General features: G+C 37.3%; 2 protein-coding genes across 2 annotated transcripts; both read left to right on the top strand.

Moving 5' to 3' along the window:
* The first annotated feature begins 4,414 nt into the window (after positions 1–4,414).
* On the top strand, positions 4,415–12,644 carry LOC135615661 (uncharacterized). Its single transcript, XM_065114479.1, has 12 exons — positions 4,415–4,934; positions 5,110–5,236; positions 5,585–5,662; positions 6,438–6,554; positions 6,646–6,837; positions 6,919–7,053; positions 7,191–7,681; positions 8,821–8,920; positions 10,722–10,781; positions 10,858–10,950; positions 11,030–11,149; positions 11,779–12,644. The coding sequence occupies exons 1-12, from the start codon at positions 4,861–4,863 to the stop codon at positions 12,121–12,123; spliced, it is 1,932 nt and encodes a 643-aa protein (XP_064970551.1). The 5' UTR covers positions 4,415–4,860; the 3' UTR covers positions 12,124–12,644.
* A 3,267-nt stretch (positions 12,645–15,911) lies between these two features.
* Positions 15,912–18,086, top strand: LOC135615660 (cation transporter HKT2;2-like). Its single transcript, XM_065114478.1, has 3 exons — positions 15,912–17,150; positions 17,234–17,461; positions 17,653–18,086. The coding sequence occupies exons 1-3, from the start codon at positions 15,976–15,978 to the stop codon at positions 17,855–17,857; spliced, it is 1,608 nt and encodes a 535-aa protein (XP_064970550.1). The 5' UTR covers positions 15,912–15,975; the 3' UTR covers positions 17,858–18,086.
* The last annotated feature ends 4,334 nt before the right edge of the window (positions 18,087–22,420 follow it).

The following is a 22,420-nucleotide window of genomic DNA, read 5'->3' as shown; positions in this document are numbered from 1 at the left end:
GTATGTTTCCGAGGTGATCTAATAATAAAGTCTTCGACATTCACAGTCACCGTCAAAATTAATGTGGATCAAGAATTAGGTTGTGATGCTGTGAAGAAGAAGACTAGCTGGAGTGAAGTAATCTTTTCTTGTAATATGGTGATGGATCCTTTCAAATTCAGTCTTTCATTGGTTAGAGAGATGGAAAGTATGTTGGTCATCTTGATTTATCTGGAAAAGATAAAACCGGTAGGAAATCCACCTCAAAGGATATGCAAGAATTTGTCTAACGAGTAATCATATTATATTCAAAAAATAATGATATGTTACATGCATATGTGTGTGTGTGAGAGAAATTTTATTACATAAAATGACATACAAGATTCGAATGTGAAGCCTATTACTTATGTAACATTATACTAATCAATCTAAATGTCTATATCTTGGTTATGACTTGCTTTCCATAAGTAATAAGTAATTTTTAAATATTTATTTTTGGATAATTAGTGCATGTGAAATCAGACTATCATAATGAAAGTATCAAAATAATAATCTTTCATGATACATGGAATATGTTAAGGTATACCAAATTTTTAATAGATCATCAGTGACATATTATCCATGATGATAATAATGATGTCCACCTTGAATACGTCTTACGAGGTTTGGTTAAAGATAGAGTTCTATAAATTTTTTCAAACTATAGCTTATGAAATCATCCTGTTTCTCTTATGAGTGAGTGTGGCATAAGGTAGAAGATTGTCTACTAAAAATAGGCTAAAACTAAGGTGGTGGAGAAGCAATGGGTGTGAGCTCGACGAGGATAAGTTAGGCCAAACCTAGCGGGGGTGAGCCTAAGGTGGCAAGATGCAAGCAGTCATCGCTAAAGGCTTGGAACAAATCGACTCATTTCAAAGGGGCTAACTCAAGTAGGTGTGTTCCCAAGGCTTTGTCAACGATCCAGTTTGATGGTCTAATAAACAAACTAGAACAGGATCTTCTTCTTGGTGTGGTGATTGTAGAGGTTGAACCAGACTGTCGCGGATCATCGTCCCGACATGGAGGCATGCATGATCCTTAAAGCTCTCTCTTTCGAGTCCCAAAGCTGGCTTCTGTCACGCGCTCATAGGCTCTCTCTTCTTCTTCTCTGTGCTGTCAGTGCAGTAATCACCTGACAGAGGGAGCACAAGGCCATGCACAATGTGTGTTTGGATTTAATGGAACGGCAGTGTTTCATATGCTTGTTGGACTCACTAACACTTCAAAGTAATTAATGGATGATCTCATACTCAGTATTTTTTTTAAATTGAGTTCTTCACATAATAATATTCTTAGTTTATAATTTTAGTCGATCATAATAATTTCGGAAACAATCTCTCCATACTTAAAAACGAAGATATGTTTCTTTTCAGTTTATTTGTAGTTTGGTTTCGTCAAACTACAGCATGTAAATATATTTATATTTATCTCATTATTATATTTGATTATTCACCAATATAAGTATTTTAATCTTTTATTTTTTTTCTATCAACAAATCCAATACTTGCAAGTCACAAAGGATCACATCTAAGTTTTGTGGTGTAGCATTGTGAAGCAAGAGACGAAGGCTGTGGAGTTGACTTGAGAAAACAGGGAGGGATGATTGCCAACGTCGATCATCGTTAATGGAAGCACATTCATGGAGAGGATAAATGCTCCTCTTCTGAGGTGTCTTTGGGGACGGTGAGATATTGCAGGCCAAGCGATGAAGACAGGTTTTGGATATCATCATCCGTGGCGATGTCTCTGAACCATACGTAAGCTTGCTGATAAGATGTCTCCTATCGGCTTCGAAAAATGCAAGGTTTTATCTGAGACAAGGACATGAACTGTGGACAAACACTGTCCCTTTCTCCGTTCCCTCAGTAAGACGGCATGTTTTGGGCATTCTGCAACGCACATAAATCATCCACCAACCGTTGCTGATAATTTTGGTTGGGCAACTTATCAGTGAAATGATATGTCTATTCAGATACAAACCACAAATAAAAATTCATGTTGACTCAGTTAGAGGATCATTTAATGGTTGGCAAATCTAATCTTTTGTTTTATGTATTGATGGATGGATGGATGGATGGATACAGGTCAAAATCTTGATTTCACCTTTCAATGTTCTTGTTGTGTTGAAGTAGACTTGGAACTCTTCTCTCTCTTTAACACTAACATATTATCAATTGAAGATGTAGAGAAAATACTGATTCTGCAGCTACTCCAAGATGAGAGAGAAACTTCTCCAACCATTGTCGACAAACTATTTTTCTAAGCGTGAGATCTGATCTTAAGAACTCTAACAAGAACCATTTCTATTTCCTCAAAGCTAGTAAACCAAATTTCTAAGCTACCAAGACAAAAACTTCTCTTTTTTTCTGTTTATTGTATAACTTTGATGGTTTGGATAAAGACCTTTGGATTTATGAGCTTTAATTGTCGAAGCAACTACATAACTCTACTCTCTCTCTCTCTCTTTCTCTCTCTCTCTCTCATGCATGTGTCTCATGTCCTTTGCTTGTATTTAATATGATAAGAATCACAATCTATGACCATCACAAGAAAAGAGCCACATACATAGCCTTATTCACGTCTTATTAGCCTGGCCAATGAGCTGGAAAGAATACAAAAATTGTTACTCTTACCCTTAACAAAAGCTTGCTGAATCCATGGTTTTAGCTAAATGGACCACACTAGAATATATTTCCCTTGATTTCTCCAAGATCAAAGCTCCTAGTTTGAAGAAATGCTTTGTGTCCCACTGCTTGACAGCTCATGTGTTGGTATCAGAGATATAATTCCTGTTTACTTTATTTAAACAACACAATCTAAATGGTCAATCACTAATTTGTTGCATTCCAATCAATTGATCTTTAAAAAGTTGGATGAGTTCCAGATGGGTAAGTCCTTCAAATGGATCAGTCATATCTCCTAAAGATGATCTTGATCACTGAGCAGTCAGTATTGGAACATACCAAAATTTGTTGCTGATTACAGATTCAATGTTCTCAACTATATTCTTGCCAGATTGTTTCAGAAATTTTGTGATCAATTTACCTATATCTCTGAGCACTCTGATTTCCATGTCTAACATATATTTCGATTTTATCGACATATGCAAGGATGTTAATAAGGTTGACATTGACAACTCCAGAAATTAGTACATGAGATTGTCAACTGTTCTTGGAGTGTCCTGCATTTCCTTCACCAACTAATGGAACAGTGACACCATGGATCTGCTCTAAATAAGTACCTGGTGATGACTGAGGAGTTCATCTCTCTCAACACTTTTTCTTTTGACAGAAAGGAAGCAAGATCATCAGCAGCAGTGGGGATAGAAGCTGGCTCAGGAGTTGACTGAAATGAGACCCATTTCTTCCTTCGGCATCATAATGGGGGGATTACCAACTTTCCTGCACAGATACTGGTGGGTGTACCCACATGTTGATGAAGGACAACCAGTGATTACAACAATGCTGGGAACAATTGGGTTTGATCTCCATATTTAATGTGGTAGAAGGTGAAATGGGATTCGAGCAACCAATGTGGGAGCTGAATCACCCACTGTAGATGAGAAACATCTGCATGTTCGAGTGTTTTACCTCCTCTTTCTTGTCCATTCAGTGGGGAAGAGGAGCAGAGCATAGTGGTCCACCCACTGGTGATTAGGTTTGTCATGGCAAGCTTACCTTCCCTTTCAATATCAGCAACAGATCTTTACATAATCTTCTCTCAACCATGAAAACTTACATCTTGACTTGCTTTTGAGGTATCAGCAGGAGGAAGAAGTTGCAATAAAAAAAACCTCAAAGGAAGAACTTCACATGTAGGCATAATCTAATATTGAAAAGAAAAAACAAGCACAGAGAAGATACCAGAGAATGTATAAAGATTCATTTAATGAATGACCAGATAAAACAATCCCTCATATCAGTGCAGCATTTCCTTCAAATTAAGAAATGCAAGCATCCGATTTGCCAAAAATACATGAACACTACAGAAAGTTTATTTTCTGCAAGTACATATAATTTTTTTGCAGAAGCAACAAACAGCTCAGTAAAATTTCTTTCAATGAAGAAGAAAGAAGGGGCATTACCCCTTTCATTTAATGCTCTTCGGGTCTTCACCGGAATCTGGCTGTTCTCTACATTCCTCTGGTGGTGTGCAGTGGTGAAGTAACTCCTTGCTGCCTCTCATTGCCCGCAGAGATCCCAAAACTTCTCCCATACACACACAAACAAAGACTTTATATGTATACATATATATATATCTGTATATATATAGAGTTGAATCCTAAGAAATTGGTATTTATTCAGAAGGAATATTATGTTGTGTAAAAGATTTGGCACGTAAAGAGAGGGAGCTTGGAATGTGAAATCTCGTGATGGATTTCACTCTCACTGCAAGCCTCTCCCACATCATTATTACCATTATCATATTCGGTGGCTGTCTTCTTCTTTGGACCTTGCAGTTGGCCATGGAGCGTTGAGCTGCATCGAGCGAGACACAACCACATCTTCTTGTCTTCTTTAATGCGCCCTGTGCCACAAAACCACAAGGCTTCCTCTTCCTCTTCCTCTTCCTCTTCCTCCTGATTCCATCAGTCTTTTTATATTACTATTTCTCGTCTGGCCTTTGCTGCCATCGTTCATCGCACCCACTACTGCTGGCCCTCGGGAACAGGGGAGTGTGAGTTGAAGCCCACCACCTCCAAAGCCAGGATTTTTCTCGGAAGGGAGAGGGATTCCAGTTGTTCCTTTTTTTAATCCTCGGTTCCTGTGGTTTATGGGATTGTGGAGGTAGCTGTGGCTGGAGTAGGAGTAGGAGGAGAAGGGGAGAGAGAACGAGAGAGAAATGCTGTGCCTGAAAGCAGAAGCTCTCGGGCACGAGATGTATTCCTCCCATGGCGTCATCCTTCCCGTGAATCTGTAAGTGTCGTGGGATTGATGTCTTTGGCTCCTAATTGGTTCGTTCTTCTTGTCTGGCTCTGGCTCTGGTTTCACTGCCGGAATGCATCAAAATTGAGTCTTTTGGTGCTGAAATAATAGATCAAAATTGATTCTTTTGGTGCTGAAACCTACGATTGTGGAACGCCATCATCAGGGGAAGATCGATCCAAAAAGTGATGCAAAAGGTGGGGAAAAGCCGCGGGGAGGAGTCGCGGTCCCGACGCTCGGATCCGTCTTCGTGTTCCTCCGGCGATGGCTCTGCGGGCTGTTCCGGGCTCGATGTGAGTGAATCTTTTCTTCCCGGTGTGGCCTTTCTTCTTTTCCCACAGTTCGATCTTCGATCGGAAAGAAGATTCAGACAGCCTACCAGCAAAGCTATTTTGGCTGATGACGGACCTTGTTGCATGCAGTGTTAGTGTGTGTCTAATTTTGGAATTATGAAATAATTTAGCAAATGGGAATAAAAATTTCCAAATCATCTGATGTTGACATAGGCCACATTTGCTTCAGACTCATCTAATTTTGTTCGTTGTCAATACCGCAAAATACCTGGTCTATGAATCTGACCTGAGAAAGCAAATCTGTACTGTGAGGTATTTCTGATTTTTTGATTTCTTGGTATTTGTTAGGATGATAGGAACAATGATGGTCCAAGAGAAGAGAGGCGTCGGAAGATGTGCTGCTACAGAATTCAACTTGAGAAGGAAGTACGTGCATTACTGATCTTGACTACCTTCTGCGAGTTCCAATTAAAACATGTGATTATCATGATTTGTCTAGGCCCTGCTATCATAATCATGATTTGCCTGGTTAAAGTTATTAATTTAAGGTGATGGGATTGGGCCCATACTGTGAATTTGATCGAGTGCTTTCATATAATGGATACTCATCTTGGAACATTGATCAGTGTAGGATATCTTATGTGCTTTGGCATTTTTAGGATACACAGTTAACAAATTTCAAGGTTTACTAGAATCTGTATGGAATCTAAAGAATAAAACATGCCCAAGTTTGATTGTCATAAAATACAGAAGTTAATTATTTGTAATATTTATTAATAAAGCATTGTCTAGGATGCAATCTGGATCACCATTCGTTCTTCTTGGTAACTGGGTTTTGATTGCTTAAGCTGATGATTTTAGGAGAAACAAAGTTTTTTCAAGAAGTATATATTCTATCCTTCAAGTATTGGCATGTGGAAATTTTAGCAGCATCTCATCACAGTATTGGCATTTGTCCTCCAGTAACCACATGCTAAACATTAGGCTCCATCACATTCCCATTGTTACACAAGTTGAACAAATGTCATCACTACTTCATATTAACCGTTGATGAATTATCAACAATTTAGGATGTCAAGAGTCAACATATTCCTACATGAACAATTCTTCTTTTTTTTTCACTGTGCATAACTTCTCTTTTCAATTTCCTGAATCTTTTCTTATGAAGTGGATTGACATGAATTTGAAAGTAACTATACAGGTTCAAAAGTTGCAGCAGCAGCTTCAGGAAGAGATTGATCTGCATGTGGCTTTAGCGAATGCAGTAGCACATAATGCTGGCCCTCTGTTAAACTCTCCTTCCAAGCTTCCAGATAAAGTATGCAGCAATGGTCTTTTGCTATTAGTAAGATTTGTAAGATTATATAGTTGCCTTTTAGTAAGCAATTTCATCATTAACTACTGTTTAGGCCCAGGAGCTTCTAGATAATATAGCAACATTGGAAATTACAATTTCGAAGCTCGAAGAGGAGTTGGCTTCTTTGCAACTTCGACTTTGTCAGGAAAGGGATGAGCGCCGCCTTGCTGAAAACCATCTAGAAAGTTTGCTGTCACTATCACCAGAACTGCCATCTACGTCTTCTAGTTGCATGTGGGAAGAGGTATATGATGTTCCTTTATGTTTTCTGTCTCTTCTCTTTATGTCACTTCTGATTGCTTATGGTTCCTACTGCCTTCCCCAGCATATATCTTCTTTGAGGATTTCAAAATTTGGGTTAAATCAAATTCCTAGCTCACTGCAACAAGATCTATTATCTAGTAGGGATTCAGAGTTACCTGTGGCAAATAAATCATTGGACGAATGCCCTGAGGAACAGGTCTCATTCCAATTAAACTTCTTTCTGTCTGGGTTTTAAATGCTTGCTCTTTTAAGAATGAAAATGTGTCGCCTTTCCTTTATAATAACGAGACATTGTAATAATGCTTAACAAAAAGCAACTCTTTTCTTCTTCAGTTCATAGATCACTGCGATAGGGTCGAAGAAGGGAACAAAATAGATGCTTGTCTTCAAGAGTCTAATGCAGTGGAATTGAAGAAGGATCTCCTAGAAACAAACCTATGGAACGATCCAAACCAGCTTTCAGAAGAAATGGTGAAATGCATGAGAAATATCTTTCTTTGTCTATCTGAATCATCAGATATCTCTTCAAAGGCATCTTCTTCAGAGTACCTGCCTTCTCAATCTTCACCAGTTGATCAGCTGTCTTTTTCATTCACATCTTTTTCTGATTCATCCTTAATACCCCAAACATTTTGTAATCCTTCAACTGGAACATATAAATTTGATGAGATAATGGATCAAGTGGATACATTTGATCCTTATGGAGTTAATGACAAGGTGAACTGGAGGAATATTGGAAGTTATAGTTTGGCAGCTGAGGTGACTTGGATGTCTGTTGGGAAGGCACAGCTAGAATATGCTGCTGACGCTCTAAAAGGTTACAGGTATGATGCTCAACATTCTTTCCATGTAATCATGCCTAAGTGCATACTTCATATCTACATTGATGCAGACACATTGTGTTACATGTTAACATAGACTTCTAGGATAAGTATAATCCAAAGTATATGTCAATGTATCATAACTGAATTGGTTCTTGTGTCTACGCATGCAGGATGTTGTTTATGTTCTCCGTTGATCATATGTTCCTATTGACAAAACTATCTTTGAGGTGATTTTTGGCATCATAATCATCATGAGACTCTGAAAGCTTCCTTTTGAGTCTCTTCTAATCAACTATGATTGGAAGAGTAAACAACTTAACCTATTTACACACTTTTCAATATGCTTCCTTTCAATATGCATCCTTTCGAGTCTCCTCTAATAATTGACTATGACTACGGTTTCACTGACCTTTTAAACATTAAAAGTTATTGACAAGTTTGATAAGACAAAGTGAGGTAATATTCATTTAAATGGAATTGTTTAGAATAAGCATACCCATACTTGGAAGAGGAAACACCAGATTCTCTTATAAATGGCAATGAACTGATTCTGAGAGGCATCCACAAGCAACCAATGATAGTTTCTGAAGTACATGCATAGTGCTTGGATCAATAGAAATAACTGTTGAAACTAGAAGCTTTATGAAAAAAGAAACTTTTTACCTGGATTGATAAATGGGTCATACAAAATGATGTATAAATGCTCACCACTACATTATTTTGAAATTGGTGCAGCACCAGAATTTCAGTTTAAAAAGTTGATAGAACATAAATCTACTTGATCATTACTGGCACTTTTGACAGCATCAAAATCATTGGCATGTCTTGGTTAAGGTGTCTCCAATTGTTAAGTTCATTGCACTTGTCGAGAATCCATACTCCTTTTTTGGTGTTCTTAATTCTTAGGTTATTGTTTGTTTTAGAATGCATTCTAGAAAACTGGTCTCAGCCTGCATGTTCTTTCTTCTGTTCTCTGTCTTCCTAGTCCATGTTTTGCCAATATTAGAGAAGCATGTATAGGATTTTTGCAGAATCCAACCCAAGTAATAAATGAAATCTCATTTGCTCTTGATTTTAGAAAAGATACTTAAGAATCTTACGATAATGATGGCTTGTTAATTCTGCTTGCAACTTCTCAGATATCTTGTTGGGCAATTGGCAAAGGTAAATCCAGCTTGTATGAGTGGCAATGAGAGGCTTGCTTTTTGGATCAATGTGTATAATGCCTTGATAATGCATGTAAGTTCTCCGTCTGTTAATTTATCTTTTATTAGTTGCATCATGACTGTTTATGTATTATTACACCAATAAGAATCTGAGGATCAATATGATTTCATAAACCTTTAATATTCTGCCGTTTCCATGGTTTTTAGTTGAATATTTTGCAACAGCAGAAGTTATATAACGGACAATTTGTTGAATCTACTTAGCTGATCAAGATTTTGCTCATTGCCCAGGATTTTGGTTTTACAAAATTTGCAATTTAGCTAGAATATAGATGACTGTGAGGTCTGGATTGGTCCACATTGTTGTGAGGTCTGGTTTTAAAGGCACACTGGAGCCTTTAAAAAAAAAAAAAGCTGCTGCTTAAAAAGTTACTAGTATAATCATTCAAAATGGGAGCCTGCATCCTGTTTCATGCTCATACCAGTTAATACCGATATGTACAGACCAGATCGAGTGAAATTGAGTTCCTTGGTGGAAAATAACTCTTTAGTGTATTGGTTAAAAGCATAAGACCTAGGTCACCTCCTTTGGATGCATGAAAATGAAGCAATGGTAAATTTCTCACAAATTTACCAAAATATGATTCCAAAGACATCAAAATTGTACAAACGGAGAATTGTATAAAAGGTTCCAAGTCCATGCAAAAATGTGAATCTAAAAATGTAGTCCCATAAAATGATCATGAGGATGATGTTAAGAACAGTACTTTGTTGTCTTTATGTGTTACGGGCCTTACGGCCAACATTTGAATTTTGGATGCCATACTAGTAGTGTCTGTCCTTGGCCAGAGCGATACAAGTTATGTTCAAGAGGAGGAGGAAAGAGTACAATGAGACTGGATTGGTGGGTGAGCACCAGCATGTGGCGCAAGAGTTTTCAAGGGAAGAAAGACGTCGACTAGGAGAGATGCACTAGGTCTCGTGTCTCTTATTCCAGGGGTAGTGGGTTGTTTTCAAAGGGGTGGCTTTTCTAAAATGTACTAGACCATGCTGAAAAGGGTGGTCTGCATCTCGGTTCACATTTGGACCGACATATCAGTCTGGATGAAATCTGGGAAACCCTAGTTTCAATACTATATAAGATAGGTACGGTATGAGATACCAAGCAGTTTACTGGCTGGTTTGGTTTGGTTCATTAACGATGCTTAATTGGATCCGCAAACACCAGCAGGTATATACCTATCCGTCTGGTATTTAAAACCGTGGTTACTCTTCAACATACAGGTTCTATGCTTGTGATCATGCATTATTTGGTTATAAATTTTGCTTATTGTTATTAATGTTATAATCCCTTTGGAAGATACCATATTATCTTAATCACAGGGTATTTGGATCTTTGCTTATTACTTCTAACTGCATTACCATGTATGATAATGTTTTGGATGACGGGCTCTTCTTGTTATTGTATAAATAAAATCACACGGAATCACTTGAGCATGACAACACCATTTCCTTTGGCTTCTCTAATTGTGTGCATAAAACAAAATAATATGGTGCCAAAAGGGCTGGCATCTTGCATAACTTTTATTTCCATGAGCTAATTCTTGTCTATTATCTTAGGTAGTGCTTTCTTCCTTTCATGTTCTGGTATGAACCTGGTTTGAATTGATTCAAGCTTTCACATTGCTGCATGTTCTCAAATCTTAATATTGATTTTAATTTGCAGATAATTCTTTTCATATCCTTGGTTTGGTTGTTATAAGTCATCGCTCATTCAAATTTTGCTTCAAATTTTATTGGGTATACTTTAGTTTTACTTTTCAATTGATTTCTTCTAGAACATGAAATAAAACTTTGTAGCTTGAAAACTGCAGGCCTATTTAGCATATGGAGTACCTAAAAGTGACATCAAGCTATTTTCTCTAATGCAGAAGGTCTGATTTCATGTCCTTTGACGTGATCTTCGTTTCCTTTTTCAGTTTATGTTGACACAGTGGTGTTGTGCCGCAGGCATCTTATATAATCGGTGGCCAGTCATTCAGTGCCGCTGAGATTGAATTCGTTGTCCTAAAGATGAAACCTCCGGGGCATCGTCCGCAGCTAGTACGTAAATTACCAAAAATGTATTGCTTATTCCTGTGTTTCTCCACCAATATGGCCATTAATCATGCTCTTGTTTCAGGCTTTGGCACTGTCACTTCACAAACTTAGGATTTCTGAGGACCACAGAAAGTACTCCATCGATGGTGCTGAGCCTTTGTTATTGTTCGCCCTTAGTTCTGGAATGTATTCCTCGCCAGCGGTAAGCTTCCTAATCTGATATTCCGTCTACTCTTTGAAGTGACAATTGCTAATACCATCATGCTATCCTGAAAATTTTTCTCCAGCATTCATGAGCACAGTTTAACCAACGTCTGCTCTGTCCTTGTTCTATGTGTTGATAACAGTTTAACCAAATATTCATGAGCACCAGATTCTGGTCATAAGATCCTGGAATTTGGTTTATATTAGATATTCACTCATTCTTTCGTGTACCTTTTTAACTGTTTCACCATTCCGCAAAGTCTAGGAAAAGCTCCAAGAGAACTGTCACCCAACTGTGACTTAATGGCTGTTGAGTTTTCTAACTAATGTCTGTTTGGGAATCTTAACTGCATCTGATTTAAGTTGTCTGTATGTCTAAATTGATTTTTACCATCTACGATTAATAAAAACAGTGAGCTCACACAAGTAAGTTTGCGTCAGTTGTAATATCTGTTCAAATTGATATTCACTTGGAAACCGGCAAGGATACAGGAACCATATAAATAAATTGGGGTTCGACTGTTTTCTCTTAGTCAACTCTACATCTTAGTTTTAGAAACATGTGCTGATAAACAATTGCCTCTTGTTTGCAAGTTATATGACTGACCTTCACCTATCACGATGCAGGTAAAGATCTTCACATCTGATAATGTTCAAGATGAGCTTCAGAACTCAATGAGGGACTATGTTCGAGCATCGATAGGTATTAGCGAAAAGGGGAAACTGCTGGTGCCAAAATTGCTGCATAGTTTTGCAAAGGCCATCGTCGAAGATTCCTTGTTAGTTGACTGGATTTGTCGATATCTTTCCCCTGATCAAGTAACTGTTGTTCGGGATTCCACGTCACAGCTGAAACAGAGGTTGCTAGGTGCTCGGAGTTTTAGCGTCATCCCATTTGATTCAAGGTTTCGATACCTATTCTTGCCTGATGACAAGACTTTCCAGAAATCTCTCCATCATCAGCTTGCTTAAGTTTGTCTTGGAAAAATTCAACGATCGGCATCTTCAGAGTGTAGGATCTTGCGTTTTTATTGACACATGCATCCATGCCTATACCCAAGATTGCTCCTGCTAATGATTTCTTCACCTGAATGTGTCTTTGACTATGATCTTATAGATTTCAGGCATTCGGATGACTGTAAATATGCACGGCATGCGGGGAATAATTCTTGGGTTGTTTTTACGGAATGAAACAAGCATTTGCAAACCAATTGAAGTGCAAACCTTGTACATATGGTCAGTCGGTTTTGAGGGATTTGATGCTTGTGCAAGAGAACCCACATTTTGTTTTAACTCGTGACCATCTAGTGAAGGACACCAGCTAAGTTTGTTTAAAGGAGTTGTATATTGAGATTAGATAGTTGATCCAAAGTGATTCTTTATAGGTTTGTGGAAATTGAGTTATAAGTTACTTTTGCCTCTGTATGTTGTACATGGCAATATTGTTATCCTGTGTGAGACTTGGCATTCAATAAGAGAAAAATTATTTGACATATTATACTTGGCTCCTTTTTTTTTTCTTCTTTTTTATCTCATGGAAGGGTATGATCTAAATGGTAAATAAATTGTTTATCCAATAATTTTATTGATTTTTGAATCTCAACAATTGCTCTTGAAAGAATGGTTTAAGTTGGTCAATTGGTGATATTTCTTAGTGAGAAAAAACTGCTGGGAATTTCTCTGTTTCAAATATATTGTTGTTGATTCATAAATTTTTGCATGAGGCTATTATCAAATGCAAATGTCATCACAGGTGCCTGATGGAGGCCATGGATTGAATTAAGATATAATGTTCTTAGTCTTGTATTCATGTATCTAGTTGCTTAATTTTGTATACACAATTAGAATGCTACTTGAATAGAAGCTTTTTTAACCTACTTTATTTGAATTTATGACATAGAAACTATGACTTTTTGTAGATACACCATGGTTCATAATTTCTACAAGAAATTTCCATTCTCTTATTCTCTCCTTGGAAATTATGATCCTTCAAAGAAATTTCTTAATCACACAGTCAAGTTCTTGTTGACAATAAATTCTGTTGTTGAACTCTTTTATTTTCTTTTCAAGATCTTAGCATCTACAAAAAGAACATGTGACACTGCATTGGTGGAACATTTATGATACTAAATGTTAATTAAACATCTCAGTTTAGTTTCACATCAGGAAAAAAAAAAGGAAATTGAGTTGACTTGTAAGCTTGAGATGAACCTACTACCATTAAATTGAATTTGATTATCTGAGACCATGTCACATTAAGTTTTCATTGGGTAGAATTATGGTGAAAATATTATGCATAACAATGGATCTAAAACTAAATATGATGAGAAAGCCTAAGTGGAGGACAATTTGTGGATGTATTATTCTCTTTCTCTTAGGATTATAATTTTAGGGACAGATTAAGATAAATAGTGTAAGAGAGGATCTAATATTGATGACCAAATAGAACATAGCTACAGTATATGAGTGAATCAAAGCCAAAAAAAACATGAAGAACTTTCTGCCCATCTCCCGAAAGCTTGAAGGGACATTTTTTGTAGAGCATATACCTTTGTCGTGTGAAAGTATTCTCTGTCTCTCTCTCTCTCTTCTTCTTCTTCTTCTTGTCTCTTACCTAATAGGAAAAGATTAACTTCGAGTCCTACAATATCAGCTCAACATCATATCATGAAATAAAAATGATTATAAGCTTCCTTGATTGACATGGTTAAAGCAGCAAAATGACTACAATTTAGTATATCCTGATAACATAAAGCACTTAAACAAAACCAGTATAAGTTGCATAATATTATGTAGGGGAGATAACCATCATTTATTATATATCAATCATTTAGTAGTTTTTGGTATTCCTGTAGAACTCAACTAGTGGAAACCCAATCCATTTAGATTATGTAAACAATGAAAGCTGCTTTCAACTCAACTTTGTGTTACATGTCATGAGAATCAAGAATTATCTAGCAAACTCTCATCACATATGTTCTAAAGTTTACGATATATATATACGAGTTTCAATATCTCCTCTTACAAGTCGTCTAAGCTTAAGCTTAATATGCGAATAAAATTTAAGTGTATGGTGTAAGTCCATCTTAAAAATATGATTCAAACTTTAAGCAAATTTGATATCATCTTAAAAATATGATTGGGTAATCACAAATCTCATAACCTTAGGCTATTAGCAAAGAACATGATACATGCTTTAACACTTGATTCATGTGGTTATCATATCATGGTAAATATGGGTATTAGAGAGCCTGTCTTCCTACTTCACCCCTCTAACAATGACAAATTAACCACATGCAACCTATAAGTCTTTCACTTATGCTTAAGAAACTTTGATTGAAGACCTTGTTGAGGTGATGACAAGCCATTCATCTTTACTTTAGGAACCTTGGAGTGGACTTGCTTGTTCAATCAACCAACGATTGTTCACTACAATCAATTAACAATTCCATCATAGCAATTGCCCACGAGGATCACTTGGCATTCAACCTTGGAAATAGTTCCATACCACTAAAATACATGAATTATTGGAGCTCTAAGTTTAAACGAAACCTTAAAAAAATGATCATTATTGGCAATATAAAATATAAGTCAGCTCATAACCTGTAAGGAGATTTAATGAGGTGACAAACAGTGCTTCCATAAGATAAAATCGGAGGATGGAATTTTCTTCACCTCAATCTCCAATAGCAAGTGATTCAGCTCACCTTTTCGTAGTGGCCAGTGAAGAAAATACATAATAAGGGGTGGTGGCTGTCATGTTATGATGTGAAAGAGTTTGCAGTATTTTATGCCATGAAGTGGTTCCACTCCCTGAAAGATGATTGGTAGATCATTTTGACCAATTTGGTATTGAGATGAGTATTTACATGTTGGTGTTGGACAAGAACATTTATTGGGTAATTTGATACTTAATCTGTAAGCCAGCATTGATTTCAAACATGAACAAATTGATTATAATAGGAAGAGTATACCAATTGATCCACTCGAAATGGATTACCAATTAATCCAGATCAAGTTTAACCATCTTTTCTTCTTTGGCAAAGGAACAAAGACAAAACAGTAAGTGGGGTAGAGGTTGTAGAAAGTTTGATGAATATACATGTCATAGGAATGTCAAATTCAGGTTATATAGTTAAAATGCTATTAGATCTAACTATATATTAATCTAAGGAGGCAAAATCAAAATCCATATTATATGTGAGCATGATGTTGTTATTAGGAACACCTGGTTAAACCTTGAGTTTAAGAGTGTTTCTTCAAACTGTATAAATCTTGTTATTATATATATATATATATATATGTATGTATATATATAAGTATCATTATGCAAAATAAAACTCAATCCATCTTATTCCTAGTAGATCCATCACAATTAGCTTTCACCCATCTAATTTGAGGTCTACACTAATTAACCAATGGGTGATCTATTTGTTACCTAAAACCATGGACTAGTTTGACATTGTCAAAAGTCAAAACCTGTGCAGTGATTTTGTAAAAAGAAAAAAAAACTAGAAATAAAATTCTTTTCTTTCTAAAGAACTGCTCATTCCCAGGTGGGTATGTAAATTGAATCACATACATTGGAATTGTGGGGAGATCTACTGATCCATGACACAAAGGATACGGTCCAAGTACAAAACACTTTTGCTAAACAATTTAATCCAAATAACAAAGAAAATTGTTTCTAATTGCTTCCGTCATGAGATCATGACGCGTGAATAGTTGCTCTATAAAACCCTGTTCCTACTCGCCGGTCTCCCCAAGCTTCTCCTCCATCCTCGTTCCCTGCACACGAAGTACTGCACGAGAAGCTTCATCTCCATGGCTTTGTCGTTTCGAAGAACGACAAACCGCGCCAAAGAATTCATCCTAACTCGAACATATAGCTTTGATCGCCTCAACCGATACCTTCGGCAGCTAGTCCTTTTCGTTTACCGCTTTTCCGCCCTCCGCTTGAGCTCATTCTGCATCCACCTGATCTACTTTGTGTTTCTGGCCTTGCTTGGTTCTCTTATCATGGTGCTCCTGAAGCCGAGCGACCCTTCCTTTAGCCCTAGCTACGTCGACATGCTCTTCATGTCGACCTCGGCGTTGACGGTCTCAGGTCTCGGCACGGTCGAGACGGAGAGGCTGTCCAGCGCGCAGATCGCCGTCCTCACGCTCCTCATGTTCGTCGGCGGCGAGGTGTTTGTCACTTTGCTCGAACTGCTACTGCGGAGGACATCCGAGCATGACAAGCGCGAGGCTTCCGCTGTTGGAGTCGACGCCGTGTGCAGCGAGCTCGAACCTGTCGCTCCCTCCCGAGTGGTCACCATCGACAGCATCGAGCCGGTGGATGGTTCCGCCGCCATGGCCCAAGAGAAGGATCTAAGGCTTAGTTGCGTTCGATGGCTGAGATATATAGTATCGAGTTACATCTTTACCTTCCATTTGTTTGGTACCTCCTTGCTTCTGGTTTACATCTACCGCGTCTCGAACGCAAGGGATATACTGAGGAAGAAAGGCATCAACGTCTTCCTGTTCTCTTTATCCACGACTGTTTCTTCCTTCGCCAATGGTGGCTTGATCGCGACGAACGAGAACATGGCGGCCTTCAACAGGAACCCGACCATGCTCCTGTTGATGATTGCCCAGGTTCTGGCTGGCAACCTACTCTTCCCTCTGTTCCTCAGGTTGGTGATCTGGACCTTGAAAAAGATCACCAAACGCGAGGAGTTCCGACACATGTTGAAGAGCACAAGCGAAACCCGGTTCAGTCCGCTGCTCCCGGAGAAGCAAACTTGCTTCCTGTCCCTCACCGTCGTCGGGTTGATGACGGCTTTGCTGGTTCTGTTTTGCTCCATGGACTGGGACGGAGCGGTGTTTGACGGATTGACTTCTTTTGAGAAGATTGTATCTGCTTTCTTTATCGCGGCCAACTCCAGGCATGCTGGTGAAAACTCCATCGATCCATCCCTCATCTCCCCGGCAGTTCTGGTGTTCATAATTGTGATGATGTGAGTACTTCTCTCCAGCTTGTTTCTTCCTGCTTATATATCCTACATCAATTATACTGTTTGATAACCTTGGATGGTTTCAGGTACCTTCCTCCTTCCGCAACATTTTGGCCTGCCGAGGAGGATGATACAAGTTCTGATGGAATCAAGAAGCAAAACAAGAAGAAGAAATCATGGGTGCAAAACCTACTACTATCGCAACTCTCCTGCATTATTATCTACATCATTATCATCTGCATCATCGAGAGAAGGAAGATGCGCAGAGATCCACTCAATTTTAGCTCTTTGAACATGATCTTTGAAGTGACAAGGTAACCTCCCATTGTCTTTTCGCTTCACTGTACAAAACTACTCTGGTAGTACTATGACGATGGCATCAAGACAAACACATCACTTACGAAATCTGCAGCATCAAAGAGACTTGATATCTATTCAGCATATCATTATCATCGCCATGTAAATACTGGTTGAACTTCTCTTTCATTGTACCTTTTTATTACAGTGCCTATGGAAACGTGGGGTTATCAACTGGTTATAGTTGTTCAAGGTTGATGAAACTGCACCCAGAAGCGAGCTGCCAGGACAAACCTTATTCTTTAGTAGGATGGTGGAGTGATGAGAGCAAGATTCTTTTGGCCTCAGTCATGCTTTATGGAAGGCTTAAGAAGTTCAGTGCACAAGATGGTAAAGCCTGGAGGCTGTACTGAGTAAACAGATGAAAAGATTTATGCATGCATGCATGCATGCAGGGTTCAGATTGTTGTATGAAATAAGTACCACCGGGAATTTATACCTGAGAAATGCTTGAACTTTCTTTTCTTTTCTTTTTTCTCTGTGAGAAATTAATGGCTTGTAAAACCAAGGAATATACGTTGTTGTGTAAGATTTCTCAATAATATTGATGAAAGCAAGGTGAAATATTGAGGGATTCAGAAATGACTTCATGGTTTATAGTCAAGCTATCATTTTATTCATCTAAGATGATCTGAGATGATCATCTCTTAGCAATCCCTGAACATGATGAACCGAAAAAAGGGAACAATATAACCTTCTTTTTTTTTTCCTTTTTTATATACAAATAAGAATAATTCTGAACTTTAAAGACAACAGGTTAAGAATAAATCGAAAAACTATTGAATCATACATAATCATGTTATTATGGAAGCTTTTGGAAAGTTCATTGTATTGAAGTGAAGGAAAAATTCCACACTAAAGCAAATTTAGGTGAAAATTGAGTTCCTGATATTTTCAGGATAGCTGGATAAGAAGAAAACAATAAATTCTACTACAAGGAGAAATGATGATCACGAAATCATAAAAGAGAAAGAACTGAAACTAAGAACACCGAACTTAAATTGATTTCTTACGTATAAATATTCTTTTTCATTTTTGAGAATGCTTACACATACGCTTGGTAATGTCGAAAAAATAACCCTTTTGTTTTCTTCTTTTCTTTCTTGAGATCATAGTCCTATCTATTGAACATCAGTGAGCCGAGAAATCATCTCATGCACATTTGTGTTTCGATGAACCACAATGACATCTGGACAAGTAATAAGAAACATTTATCAAATGTTTATCGAATCTTCTGTTGCAAAATTCAAGTGTCATTTACTGCCTCTAAATTTAGATGCATGAAAAGAGAGAAATAATGTCAACCACAGTATATTGCCCCTACACACTCATATATACTTCTCATCTTCCTAACGAAATAACAATTTCTAGAGCTGCCTTTACCTTTTCGTCTTGATGCTAAATCACATAAGCATGACAAAATGAAACTTCTTGTCTAGAAAATGTACTTGTTTATGATCCCGAGCACAATGCCGAAGTCAAAGACATCTTTCATGCTGCCTATGACCTTCACGAGGTTCTCAACCCCTCCATTAATTCTTTGCTTTCAACTAATCCTTTCTCTGTTCATTGCACTAAGAAACAAGCATCAACGAAAGAGTGAGGTTTGATGAAAGATCACTTGATTCGTACTTTCTATCCATTGTGAGGATCCATATGTGAGAGGAACTTACATCCAGATCTCTTGTGAAGAATGACAAGATCATTCGAGAACACTCCATCTCCTCCTCAAAGAAGGAACAACGACATGGCAGCAGCGATGCAGAAGTGGCAAGATAGTGTGAGAGAGCTTAAGAGTTCAAAGCTGTGATGGCTCGTATCACGTGTGCATGCAATTCGAGGTTCCATTGATTTGTTTGTGCAGAGATATCCAAGTAGTATAATCACCACCAGTTTTAGCATGATTAATTCTATTCCACAATCACTTGCTTGCTCCAATATATTATGCAATACATTAGATGATGAAACCTCATAAGCAACCAAGAGCAACATAAACTACTCCGCCATCATCGAGCATAATGCAGGTTAAATATTTAGGTGTAGTAGTCGAGCACATGATGTGAGCTCCAAAACTCCTCGTTCAAGCCGTCTGCAATTACCAGTTCAAGCCGTAATTTAATACTCTTCAACATAAAGATTCAAAGATGAAAGCGAAAGGCAATTTACATATTAAATGGAAATGATGGCCTGCATTCTGGAGGGAGTTCATGTGCAGCGAGAGATTCTTGGTTTGATGGATGATAAAAATAAAAAATAATAATCATTAAATAGACTATACTTTAGACTATATCAAGTGGTTTGGCGGTTTCTGGCCTAGTATTAACCTCCAAGACTAAATTTTTGCGTGTGGTTTACTAAGTGCATTCGGTGTTCCAAGATGATTGGATTTAAGTTAATTTTCTACAGAAGCCAGTGTAATTAATCCAAGCGATGACAAATGCTTACAACTATGGTTTGTAACAACAGCTAATTGATCATGGTGATATAAGATATATATAGCACCAAACTTCTTTAAGCTTGTACATATATAGCTTAGATTTTTGGATGTTGTAACTATGGGAACAACATTATGGATATATCCTATCTCCTTTACTTCACTCAAAGAAGACATGCCTCTTTCTTGTTCTAAAGTGGAAGGATTTATTAGCTGAATCCTCAAAAGCAGTGTGACATTGTCATGAAACCCGAAGATTATGATCAAGGTAGAAATTTTCTACATCCAAAATTTGAAGATCTACCCCTTGTTAATACTAAGAAAAAAAAAGACAAATCCACTTTATGATTGATAACTAAAGTATAAAACATCTTTTTGATCTACAAACATACTCTTCATTCTATTTTCTAAAGAAAAACTTAATATAGTACCCCCCCAAAAAAATCTAAAGTCTTGGATTTGACTTAGGAGATCGATAGTCTTTCTTTCATATAAAACAATAAGAATGCAGTTTGATCATCTAGCACCAGATCAATTACCTACATCAAATACTTAGCATCATTTCATCTAGAAACCTTTCAGAATGACCCTAGTAAGCCCTAATTAATGTATATAGATACATGCATATATGATCACTACAGTTGTATTATATGTTCATTTCTTTATTTCTTCCTTAGGTTAGGAGAGTACCTCAGGGGGCAGAAGAAGGGACATCTCATGTGATTCTTACACATCGTTTCAAGGCCATCAATATCAAGACTGTCAGAGAACAGATATAAAAAAAATTTATAGATCAGGACAAAAATGAAAATTAATGCTATTGAATTCAGGTCATTGGCAGCTTTGGTGTGAAGTACTCCTCTTAGACCAACTTACTCCAATAATTGTAGTTATTTTAATCCAATCATTGAGAGTATAATAACCCTTCTCTTGATGAGGTTATTGTACAAAGTCAGTGCATCGTGTCGTACCACAATTTCCACAATGACCTGTTGTTGGGGTTTCTCCAAACAAAAACACAAGAGAATTTCCACACTTGCCAAATCTATTGGTCTTTTTATAATTTGGTCTATTTAAACAAGTAGAATTATTGCGAGTTATAACAATACATTGATTAGATAGAGTCTTACATCCTACCTAATGGTTGCTCGTGTTGGTCATCATGATATGACCTGAGTTGGAACATATATAGTCAATAGGCACTATACACGATGTGAGAGAGAGAGAGAGAGAGAGAGAGGGATGATTCGAATACAAATGTGGTACATATCTTGGAATTTGATTTGATCCCAATAGAAATTTTCGGACTCTTTGTTCAAGAAAGAAAACCTATGACCTTCGGAGGTTTTACCATTGCCATTTCAGCCATCAACACTTTCTTGCTAAAGATGCTAAATAAGTTCCAAGTAATTCAAAATACATGAAGTGTTACATGAACTGATGTCTTGGAGATTTGGGACCCGCAGCTGTGGACTTAGCGGCACCGTGTGCATACCGCGTTGTATTAAATCAACCAAATCTAGTATCTTAATGTGACTATGAGAAATATATGTGCCACCTAATACGACAGAAACATGGTCGCAGGTTTGGTTGCTACAAGACTCGCATCATCCATCTCATAGTGGTCAATAACTTAGAACTGGTCATTCTCATGAATCCCGAGGGAGAACGTCACGTTGTGTGCTTATGTATTTAAGTGTGCGGACGAGTCTACGTGCATGGAAAGCGTGTGTGCATACGTACCCACGTACTGTTATGCTTAGAGTGATATAGATATGGCGATGAATCGAGTAGAATCCAGTGTGCATGGGTAGTGCATTGAGATTTGTAGACTAACCCAAATCCATGCACTCCGATGATCGAGAGAGTTTAGTTAGATCCACGAGAATGCAAAGTTTTGCTTGCACATACACATTTATATTTCGAATCCAAGTGATGAAAACAATTTTATTCAGGCTGAATTCAGCTCTATTAACAGGCACATTAATACTTGTGAATTCAATCCTAATGAGAGAATTAAGGCTTCAATCTTGTAATCTCAAAATTAAAAATTATGTTTCTTGAATAGGGTCTCGTTAGTAACTAAGAATATTAAGACTAGACTAGTCTTAAAGACAAAATTATAGTTTATTATTTTCCAAATATGGAAGCATCAAAACAATTTTAATTTTTGCTATGCACTAATTCGATCATATTTAGCTAATTATCTATCATTTTGAATTGCTTAATTGAAACGATATATATATATATCATATTTTCATGTATTAACAGGTCTCACACACATTGTTTATATATATATATATATATCCATATAAATTTTAATTTATAAGAGATTTATGTCATGTTTTTAGCCAATTGTTAATTTGGAAGCTGAATTGGTGTTGTTGATAGGGAGATGGAAAGAGAGGAGACAAGGACGATGATTTGATCACCCTTTTCAACCATTTACAGCCGCTGGGTTGCTTTATGATTCGAGTTGGAA

The sequence above is a fragment of the Musa acuminata genome, chromosome BXJ2-6, assembly GCF_036884655.1.
Source record: "Musa acuminata AAA Group cultivar baxijiao chromosome BXJ2-6, Cavendish_Baxijiao_AAA, whole genome shotgun sequence".
NCBI classification, from domain to species: Eukaryota; Viridiplantae; Streptophyta; class Magnoliopsida; order Zingiberales; family Musaceae; genus Musa; species Musa acuminata.
This window is presented reverse-complemented; position numbering and strand designations above follow the sequence as displayed.